General features: G+C 38.3%; 2 protein-coding genes across 2 annotated transcripts in view; one reads left to right on the top strand and one right to left on the bottom strand.

The window, feature by feature from the left end:
* The window catches only part of LOC145481889 (lactadherin-like), a 490,145-nt gene that overhangs the window by 201,900 nt on the left and 276,759 nt on the right, over positions 1 to 11,486 (bottom strand). The gene's annotated exons all lie outside the window — the stretch shown is intronic.
* LOC145481884 (elastase-1-like) lies at positions 5,879 to 11,481 on the top strand. The gene is made up of 4 exons (XM_081460448.1): positions 5,879 to 6,065; positions 8,486 to 8,701; positions 9,392 to 9,607; positions 10,587 to 11,481. Exons 1-4 carry the CDS (start codon positions 6,011 to 6,013, stop codon positions 10,934 to 10,936), a joined length of 837 nt encoding a protein of 278 aa, XP_081316574.1. The 5' UTR covers positions 5,879 to 6,010; the 3' UTR covers positions 10,937 to 11,481.

Below are 11,486 nucleotides of genomic sequence, written 5' to 3'. Positions count from 1 at the left end.
CTCAGCGGGAGAAAATTGAATTTTTCTATGTCGCTGACCACGAATAAGGAAATAGGTTTAAAAACTGAATACCCAATGCAGATTGAAGTTAACCGGGTGGTTTTAATATTCGAAACGTTATTGACCACAGCTCATGGAAAAAAAATGCGTGTCTCGAACTGAACTTAAACAGTGCGGATTCTTCCTCCAAGTTTCACATGTCGCCTGTTTTACGATCATTTCACCCAAATATCGTCTTCTTTCTGTTCTGTTTCTTGTTAGCTGGTTTTGTTTTCATTGGTTAGGTACTGAAGGGTAAAATTACGCACGCCGAAAGACATGCTTTGCAAACGAGGTATCTGCATCGGTCTCAAACATTCTGCAAAATCTGTCATCTGAGTATTAAAAGAACATATCTTGGCGTCATCTGTAATCCCACTGGTTTCCTTATTTTTCTCTGCTGCAGTCTCGACACTTCTAAATGACATCTGTGAGCTGCGAAGTCATTGTCACGTATTGTATGGGGAGAGCACGCCAAACGTGGTTTGTGGCCTTGGCACGTGGAGCCGTTGATGTTGCCAGGAGACAAGAACATGATCCTATGCCCATCGATGCGGAGGGAACTTGATTGATAATGAATGGGTGGTGACCACTGCCTACTGTGTCTTCGTGTATCCTTATCCCACCCATTACAAAATAGTCCTAGGTGAGCACTCAGTATTGTCATAGGAATAGCTGGGGTTTTTTGATTCCTCTGCTTGTTTTTAGTATCTCCTAACCTGTAAAATAACATCGACTTATTTAGTTGTCTGTCAGCATTTATTCGACAGACAGTCAGTGGGGCGACCATTAGTGACTTACAAACCTTTTCTTCACACAAATCTTAGTTTGGTGGGGGGAGGAATTTTTCGAGCTCAATTCGACTGTGAATGAAAAATTAAACTTAAGTCTTGTTCAGTAAGCAATTGGTTCCGAAAGGATTTACGTGCACGTTACATATTTAGTGAGTCAATCAAGCACGATTAGAACTTTGCGGTATTTTAACACACCAGACACTTAATCAGCAATCGAAGTCTCGAAATCGAAGGACCTCGTTCATGATTATTTTAATATGAAAGGTCAATTTTAAACTATACTTGTTATTTGCTTCTTTAACCTTCAAAACCAAGGTTTTAGAATAAGGATACAAAAGAAAATTATAAATGTAAATCATTGAGGATTTCAGTTTTCTAAAGAAACTGTTAGACTCGTCGTGGAGCTTAAAATTGTTTACGCTAAGTGAACTGCGGAAGGAGTTTGTGAAGCGTTCGAGGGTTAGTTCTTCAGAGCAAGTAACCTTGAAATAATTCTCTGAAAATAATTTAAATTCTTATCCGCTCTGGCTTTAAGTTAATGTTTCGAAGGCCAAGCAGGGTTTTCCAATCTGACACAAAAAGCACTTGACGACAGGACACGTTTTATAACTTTCCATCATATCTGTATAGGACAGATCAGGCGAGCTGAAGTGAAGGACTCAAGCAACGAGTATGTGTACGATGTGAAGTGCGTAAAAATTCACGAAGATTACATGGTTAGTGGCTATGGTTTCGACGTTGCGTTGGTGAAACTGGCCATCAGACCTGCTATATTTGAGCCTTGGAAAGTCTGGCCTGCGTGCCTTCCATGTCAAGGAGATCGCGTTGACATGGGGAAAGAATGTTTTATCACAGGTAGGTTTCATTTTGGACTAGTATATGTAGTTTTAGTCTTAAGTTTACAATAAGAAGAATCTGATTTGTGTGGGGGCGTGTATCTCAAAGTTTACTGTACTGAAGATTCTGATTGCTTTCTGGGCGTGTATCTCCAAGTCTGTCTGTAATCATACTCGTAATTATATATTCAAATCAAAATCGAATTAAAACTTACACTAGCCGCGTATAGCATAGGCTTATCCAGCGGCCATTGCTTCGCTGTCTTCCGATCTCTCCTTGGTATCTGCAAGAATTGATAAGACTCTACCGTCTTTCTAGAACTCTCCGTTCATCTACATCTCTCCGTCTTAACTGTACCAGCTATAACTTGAAGTCTTATGGACCTAGAGCTTTTGCTGTCGCCTCGCCACAACTCTGGAACGACTTACAAATATATATTAGAAAACCAGACAATCTTCATATTTTCAAAACTCGGCTTAAAACTTGTTTATTTAAGGAAGCCTTTTGGGAAAAATTTATTGATTCTTGTTTTATTTTATTTTTTTAATGTTATCTAATTTAATCATATTTTGTAACTTGTAAAACGCCTGGATCACGCTCGGATACGCGCTATAAAAATGCTATTTATTATTTATTTATCTTATTATCTCGTCAATCACTGGCACGATAACAGATAAAAGTGGATTTAGTTATTAGTTAGGTATTAGCTATAGGGTATATTAGGTAGTTTCCCAGGGCTTAATTGTTTTTCCTATGACGTCCAAGTTCAGCCTATGTTCGACTTCTCCATTTTCTCAGGTATTAAAATAATGTGAATTCATACAAATAATAATCCAAAATTGTTATGGAATATGAAAAGGGACTGACTTTGTAATGATCCTCATGAATTATAAACGAGCAATGATGCCAAAGAGAATGTAGAAATGCGGACGAATGACTCCAGGTATGCCTAACTCCGAACATAATTTGTTAACATATCAGTTGCCTCTTCCCTAGAAACACTCCTGAACATCTCCTATAGGTTTGTACATTACGTTATTACCTGGACACGTAATGACCTTTTTGATTTAAACCTTAGCCTCACATGAGTGGGTCCCTATAGCTTATGCAATGACAAGTCGTTTTGTGTTGACCTAAAAGTAAGCAAAATTTATCATGTGCACCTGACTTTATATGAATGCATCGAGTGCCTCACCCTTTTTCTTTCACTTAAAGACTGAGGTGAAACTTCGTTCAACTCTTCATTTTCCGAGTTCCTTTCAGAAGCCAAGATGCCAGTTGTCAACTGAAGTGAACAGAAGTGGAAAAACATTTTCTGGTTTGCTCGCATCAGCACATTTGTTGACTGGATTGAGGCCGCTATGGAGAGAGCAAATTGTGACGCTGGTAAGGTACTTGAGTTGTAAACTTAAGGAATCCTCCTGTCCAGAAAATGCCACCATAATAAAAGCAAAATCCGTTCGTATATCACTGTCATTTGGAAAGGAACGGGAACACGGATAATGCTGGACTGCCCAAATTCAATTTTTTTCACTTCCTCTATCTTAATAATTATTCCGAGTCAGTCACATCAGAGTCCATAGGATGGAATTGTTATGAAGCCCTGTCAACTTCAAAGGTGGAAGCAAAGATGACAAGACCTATGTTGGAAGGGCCAAGACCGTGCACAATATTTTGTTTTGCGTCTAAATATAATGCATGAATAACGTAACTAAAACATTTCTTTTGGTTTGGTTGGCTCATAAGTCAGAAGTACACAACTATCGTTTGTATTTTGTGCACAGTCAAGAACAAAATATCGAACATGAACTTACCCAAATAATTTGGTCCGCATTTGCAACGGTTCTAGTCTATTACCTATGGATACCTATGGACATGCATAGTTATACGTAACAATCTCAAGTGAATTTTTTTTTTTTTGATATATATATGACAACCTCTACTCGTAGATTACTTAAAGGGCGCACACATCCGCTTACAGTCAATGCTGATTGCATTTTGATGAACTACACCCCTCCCCCCCTCCCCCCCCCCCTATTGCAAAAAAAGATTATCTCCGATTTTTATGTTTGTTTATCGTAATTTTTGATTGTGTTTATTACCACGTCATTCAATAAAAGATCATGAATGCTAGTCAAAGTTTTATCCATGAGAATGATGGTCCCCTATTTTTCTCAATTACTTGTTTACTATATAATGGACATATTTGAAGTATATGAAGCAAAGGTTTATATTTTCAGTTGAGCCCATAGACGGGGTGTGCGAGGGTAACTTGCCTCACTGTGGACAATGGTTATCGGATGGCTACTGCGCAAATGGGTGGTACAAAAACTACCTAACGTTACACTGCCCTAAGAGTTGCAAACGCTGTACCCAGTCCTGAAAAGTCAACAAAGGTTTGTAATGCAGAGACCTCAACTAATTTTCTTTTTCTTTTTCTTTTTTCTTTTTTTTTTTTTTTTTTCAATTATGTGAATTCTTTTCTCTCTTATTGCTAACATAATCGGCTTACCTTTATCAATACGTTCTAATTCTTTAATTGAAAATCGTAATCAAAGATCGGTATGTGTGCTAAGATAAACGTTTTCTAAATTTGCACCACTTGTTGGAGAGGTTTGCCCTTTTATGTAGTTCCCAACTCGAAAAAGCACATAATGTAAACTCACGATTTTAAATTTAAAATATTGTAAAGCGCCAAGGACAATTAGTGGAAAATGGCGCTATACAAATGTATATTTATTTATTTTATTTTATTTATTTATGTACATACATTACATGCACAGTAAGATACAATCTTACTGTGACTGCATGTAGCTATAGTTACATACTTTACGGTTACATACATACTTTACGGTTGTAAAGCATTTATCTTTACTGACCCTAATAAAGCACAAAATAAGACAATAATAAGATGAATTGGCATTCAATGAACGAGTTCAGAAATACCTATCTGGCTGGCTTATTTAATAGACCGTTCTCGCATTCCAACCAATAATGGCGCCGAGTCGAGTTCAGGGTGGACAAAAATAGAGCAAATGCATGAAAATGCCCTCCCCAACCTCGCCGCTCCGTATCTATTATTTGCACGCACTGAAGAGGAATGCGGGGTAGATCTATTCAGATGGCCACTGACCCGGCCCAACAAACTAATTCTCAAAGTTCATGACTTCGCTTCCGGTACCAACGAAGCATTGTCATTTCGACTAAAAAGCTAGCTCGTGAGCAAGCTGTTTAAGTAGCTCTTAGTGTAGAGATTGCGTACAAGCTTCTTAAGAACATGAAGAAAGCAATCCTCAGTTTGTAAATCAACATATGAAGGACCATATATATTTGAACTGCTGAGAGAGATATAAAGGCATGAATGATCATCGCAGTTATGTAACTGCCGCGGTGATCATTCATGTCTCTACACAATCGTCAGACTTTTTCGAGACAAACTCCTTGTACGTCATAAGTTAATTGAGTCTCAAAAATACCAATTGGAACATGAGTTCTGTCGCATGCTCCCGGCCCTGTCACCTTACCGCTGAGCGCCCAACCGAAGAGGAGACAGTAAACAGTTATTGATGTCATAGTTTTCTTGTTTACTATTGGATTTTTAATTTTATTAGCACATTTTATTGTTTGTTTTGATTAATTAATTAATTATTTGACTGATTTTACATGCGTGTCAACTGACATTTTATGACCTTTGTATCTCGCGTTGCTTTAGTCACGCGATCGAACTGAAGTGAAGCTATGTCATTTCGGTTTCCTCTGTTGAATGTGGTGAGCAAACTTAAATACACCATTATGGAAAAACAGAACATCTCCCTTGGAAAACTTGTGAACGTTGTAGTGAATTGGAGGCGAGGGGAATTTTAATTGGGATCATTAGGTCCATAAATCTATTTACGTATAACGTGCCTGAGACGAGGGACATGACAGAAAATGGAGAGCGATACTACAGGTAATTCATTAATTCACTTGTTTGTCAAAAGAATTAATCACTTTGAAAGACGTTACAACATAGCTAATAGCGTTTACAATCGACTGCGTGTGGTTTTGCAGGATTCACAGGTTCCACGGTCCCACAGTTCTACATGTGTGGTCCATGGTTCCTCGAATTCTCCGGTTAAGACATCCCATTCATCAAATCTTAACTTGTGCTCGATTCATTACGTCATGTTTTGTTTGTCACGCCTATGGAATGTTGACTTTCGAGACAGAGGCATCATTTTGTTGATGCTAAGCACCTCATACCGCAATTTCGGCGTAAAAAGGCAGCAACAGTTGTTTGATTGTGCTGCCGTTTAGCAGCATTCACCGCATCTCTCGGTATACAGACAAACGGTTGCATTATGCACGTAGCAGTTATTCTAATCTGCTTGGCTTTGTCGTGCCGTGCCTCTGAAGGTTTGTGTATTTGTCTTTACATTTGGTCAGTTTCGATTGCCTTTAGTTAGCTAATGGACCACTGCGATATTTCAAACTTCACCGGCAAATGATAGCTTGACTATTTCGTAGTTTGCCTTCCCCCTTCTTTTTCCTTGTCATTCGTGTTTTGCATTTCCTTAGTGAAACTAGATCGAAGTTCCGTTGCGCATGGTTGATTTGCAGTCATCTTACACCAGACTATTGTTATTTTTGCTAAGGTTTACGACTGCATTTCATTTATTCCGGGCAAGTCGTAATTAAATTACAATTAGCGTTAACATTGCTAACGTAAATTTAAAACAGCGTCCACGTAAACGTTCGGGTTAACGTTGACCAACGTACGTAAGCACATTCACCGCAGGCCTTCGAGTTGACCGCGCTGTAACCAGCTCACATAACTTATCAACACGATACGTCACTTCCTACTAGGCATTGTATTTTGTATTAGAACTGTACTTAACTTTCGAGGCCATAGATCTCTAGTCAAGTTGCTTTGAACTCTTTGCCTTTGCGAACATTTCTTTTATCTGAGTGAAATTATTATCTAATATTACGTGACTATAGATGACCCTGACTTTGTTGTCTACCTTATCAGTTTCCAATATATTTTTATTTTCTTTTGAATGTTAAAACCTTTTTCTAGCCTCTAAGCAGGCTAATCGCACAGGCTTCCTCTCCTACTTTCTTTTCCCGAAAAAAGCCTGCTCGCAGGCCAACCTTTCCGCGCTAAAATTCGCTTTGCTGAAAATTGGGAAAACGTTGTACAGAATTACCGAGTATTTTGTATGAGAAGAATAAGTGTTCAAGTGAAAACATTCGGCAGCAGACTATCCTAATCTAGCTCCAGGAAGTAGGTGCTGCACAAAGGTGCCGAGATCTCGGTGAACAACTAATTTTCAACGTCACTCGGCCATGAATGAAAATTTCTACCAAAGTATCACCTAACACTAAATTTCGCAGATCTCAAATCTAAGCTACACTCTTTCAGAAATGTGCTAGCTAGTGCTGTTTTTACTGCTTTTTGGCTAGTTTTGACAATTAAAGAAAGGAAGCTAATTTTATGGGATTCAAACTTTAAGCACACAAAATTACATTCTTTTCAAATCTTTGCCTCGGGCTTATCCTTAAGATATTCTTAAAAATTCGCAAATATCAGCCTCCATATATTTATAGAGCATATTCGTATAAAAAAAAAAAAAGAAAGAGTGTATGCGTTAAGGACGTTCGCGCTAATTGTTTCTGCGCATCCTTATTGCGTATGCAACTTCACACGCCACGTCATGTATGAGAGCGCGCGCTAAGTAATTAACAGTGATACGGCAGATGGCGATTGCTATAGCTTTGCCTGGATTTAACGATCTTGGACGTTCAGTGACCTCTACTTTTCTTTCTAGAAACAGATCTTATTTACAATAATCTCCAGGTTGTCCAAAAATGAACAAAAAATCAATATGGGAAGTTCAAGAATTCAAGATTTCAGTCCACGGGACATGGAATCCTGCCATTTTGCGGCTGCACTATGGTCGCTAAATGCGAACTTGTTCTTTAAGGATTACCTCACCAGTTGACTAAATTCACTCAATAGGTCCACTTAAGCAATATTTGGAAAAGAACATTTCACTTCAAAGATCTAATTGCAATATTTTTGGGCTTACAGACACTGTGGCCTTATTCGCTAACAAAGCCCGATTTTTTCAGATTTAGCATGGGTGTTCTTTCGGATGATCCCCGTCCCAGTTTATTTTATTTTATTTTATTATTATTATTATTATTATTATTATTATTATTATTATTATCATTATTATTATTATTATTTGACATTTCTGTCATAACTAACTCATCATCTTACAGTGGTAAAAGTCTCAGAAAAAAAAATCAATATTGGAAATTTTCACGCGAACGTCCTTAAATAACGCATTGTTTCTTAGCTGTCAGCCACATTTTTGACCATTCTCAGACTTTCGTAAAATGCTATGCAGACCTTCTGAGAGGAATTGATGACTCCTAAGTTATGAAGCCCATTTTCATGCTAGCGATATTCATAGTAGTCAGAATATCTGAACGGATTTAATCGACAACCAACTCCTGCGCGTCCCACCCCTCCTATCCACTTCCACAACTTCTTATTTGCATCTCCAGGGTGCAGAGTAGCTATCGGCTCTTTATATGTGCACGTTCCATCGTGCACAACGCCTTTTGAAGCGCTTGACAACACTAAAGATAATTTTCTTTTCTTCCCTTACACCAACACATACGTACCTAGAGCCAAAATAACTGTGGCGTTGCGGATCGAGTTTACGTTTGTTTTCTCAAAGCTACGTTTGACAAAATAGTAAAATGAAAGAATGGCTGGATTGCGTTGCTGGGATAAATTGTGCTGAGGAATATCTGTTTTACAGAATGTGGCAAAAGGCCTCCTTTACCTCGCGTACTTGGTGGAGAGGAAGCTTTTCCTCACTCCTGGCCTTGGCAAGCCATGATCGAAGTGAAAAATCGTAAAGATGCGAAATGGCAGCACAAATGTGGAGGTTCCCTAATCCACTCGGAGTGGATCGTAACAGCAGCTCACTGTTTGGCGTTCTCACCAGATCCAAGGATATATAGAATAGTTCTAGGTTTGTATATCAAAAATACGGTAGAGATAATAATAATAATAATAATAATAATAATAATAATAACAATAAACCACTCAAAAACAAAAATATAACAGAGATGAAACTAACAAACAAACCAAAATTGAAAGCAATATTTGTATGTATATATTCCTGGATTTTTCCTTACCGTTTTATTGTTATTATTTTTTTTAATTTATGGTAAATGCAGTTTTGTTTTCTTCAAACGAAGTGGGCTTCTAGTGGTTGTCATCGACAACCTTTGGCTATGTCTTTTAACTTTATTGGGTTCGTCTCACAGAAAAGGATACACAAGGAAGTGAAGATTTTTCTTTTATTTTGCTTTTTTTGTTGTTGTTGTTTGTCTTTGGTTTTATTTCGTTTGTTTGTTTGTTTGCTTGTTTGCTTTTTTCGTCGGGCCGGGGGGGGGGGGGATGGTATTTCGTCAAGAGCTTCCATATAACTTCTTTTCCCGGGGTACCATCGGGATACACATTTAAAAAAATAACTGCTTATCCTAAATAAATCCAGTTCTAGGAGAAGCCCAAGTTTTGCCAGCTGTTTATGATTCCGGGACAGTACTTGTAATTAATTTTATTGTGTGATTCAGTCACGCTATATCTGTACCTTTTTACATTAAAAATAAAGATAAATAAATAAAAAAAAAATTTAAAAAAACTTATCTTTTGGCAGGCGCCCATGATCGAACGAAACGGGAAGACACAGACCAATACTTTGAAATCTCACAGCTCTACGTTCACAAGCGATATCAAACAGACTCTGGCTATGGTCACGACATCGCACTTATCAGACTGTCAAGGCCGGCGGTCCTTAACAAGGGTGTTGGTTTGGTGTGTCTCCCGGAACAGGACAGTAGAGTTGCCGTCCATACCGCGTGCTACTTGACAGGTAACGCTGCATTTAGCAGTATATTATTCTTACTTCTTACCAATAGAGATCGATCACGGCTTCTAGTCGAGACATGAGTGTATTTATCGTCAAGAAAACATGTCGTTAAAGTAAAGAAAAACCACTTACAAGGAGGTACAGTTACTATCTTGCGGTAAATTTAAAGATTCACAACAATATCGATACAGCCGCAAGACGAGCAGAAACGGATAATCGGAGAAAGTTTTTTCTTAAATGCCTGATATTTATATATAGATATATATCTATTTTTTTGTTTTGTTTTGTTCTGGATGGGATATAATTGATTATAATATAGATAGGACCCTGCGCGCGCTCTGATGGGTCAAAAACCCATGTTTTATCAGAGTATGAAACATAGAAAAAGCGTGTTTTATTGTTTTTCGTCACGTTACCTCTCTAGTCAACATTTCTGTTAGAGATAGCAAAAAAAAGAAAAAAAAATTATTTGAAGAAATTTGTGATGGAGCTCTCTGTGAAACAGCAGAAAGTATTGAGGAAGAGGCATGTAGCACTTTTGTGGTATTAAATTGCGTCAGTTTGTCGATCTCGTTATTTTGTTGTTTCTACTCGCGGCGTGTAAAATCTATATCATAAAGCAAATGAAGAAGTCTAAGCCGAGCAGCAGGCAGTTCTCAAATGCCCGTCGTTTTTTATCACAGTGTAATACACAGCTTAGGCTTCTTTATCTGTTAAGGTAAGGAACCTGAGAGGGGGGGGGTGGTGGCAGGGAAGGCTGGAATGAAGAGGGGGGGAGTCGGGGTTGAACACACGTATTTGAAATTGTACTGGCAAGAAAGGCTTAATTTATTTTAATTCAACTGTCGAGTGTTCGATTGTGTTATGTCCTCACATATAATTGATTCTGTTAAACTAGCCATGTATTGAAACGAATGGATTTCTGGGATTTAATTCAAAGTTCTGATTTTTGTTTTGTTTTTGTTTTGTTTTGTTTCTTAAGGCTGGGGATTTTCAAAAAGCGGAAATAATACAAAAGCCCAAAAGCTGCAGCAAGCCCAGATGCCTACGGTTAACTACTCAACTTGCTCCGAGGGAAATTCATTCTTTCAACCCATTGACGATCAATCAATGCTTTGCGCTGGTTTTGGCGGGAGCAGCCCCATCAGCGGTTGCAACGGTGACAGTGGCGGGCCTTTTGTATGTCCAGAGGATGGGAGATTTGTTCTGAGAGGTGCAGTGAGCTGGGGAATTCCTGGATGTCCTGCCGGAAAAACTTACTCGGTTTTCACTCGCATAAGTTCTTTCGTGGACTGGATTAAAGATCACATGAAGAACAGTGACAATTATTAGGCTATTTCTCTTGTTTGTCCCATGGAAAGTATAATTAATTAAGAAGTTCGATTCTGGCATCATTATATGCTGTATGTTTTCAGACGTACCATAGATGCATTTTATTTTGGCTCTGTGAAAAGTGTAAACTAGGTAGGTGATGTTGCCATGGCAACATTGACCTTGATTTTCAGATTTCAGGTTTAAACGATTATGCGCTTTCTGAAAGAGATAATTTCTCGAGTACAATCAGAATCTTATATGTACTCGACGTAATTCTGCTTTATGAAATAATGAAAACTCTTAGCCGGATGTGACGGATTCGATGACGTCATACCTTATGCATCAGCGGTGTTATTAGTGTGTACACGTGATATATCAACCTGAAAAACTGTGAACTGGTCTTCGTTGTAGGCGTTATCCGCGCTCTCCCCTCTCCCCTGTTTTACGCCTGCTAAGCAAACAGCAAACCAATCCCCTGCACTTTTTTGTTTGAAGATCCCACAGTGCAAATGTATGTGTGTATTTTGAAATACCAATAAAACAAATAAAGAAACATCTCTATTGTTAA

Source organism: Orbicella franksi, chromosome 3 (assembly GCF_964199315.1).
Source record: "Orbicella franksi chromosome 3, jaOrbFran1.1, whole genome shotgun sequence".
Classification (NCBI taxonomy): Eukaryota; Metazoa; Cnidaria; class Anthozoa; order Scleractinia; family Merulinidae; genus Orbicella; species Orbicella franksi.
Note: the sequence above shows the minus strand (reverse complement) of the source record. Positions and strands in the feature narration are given on the sequence as shown.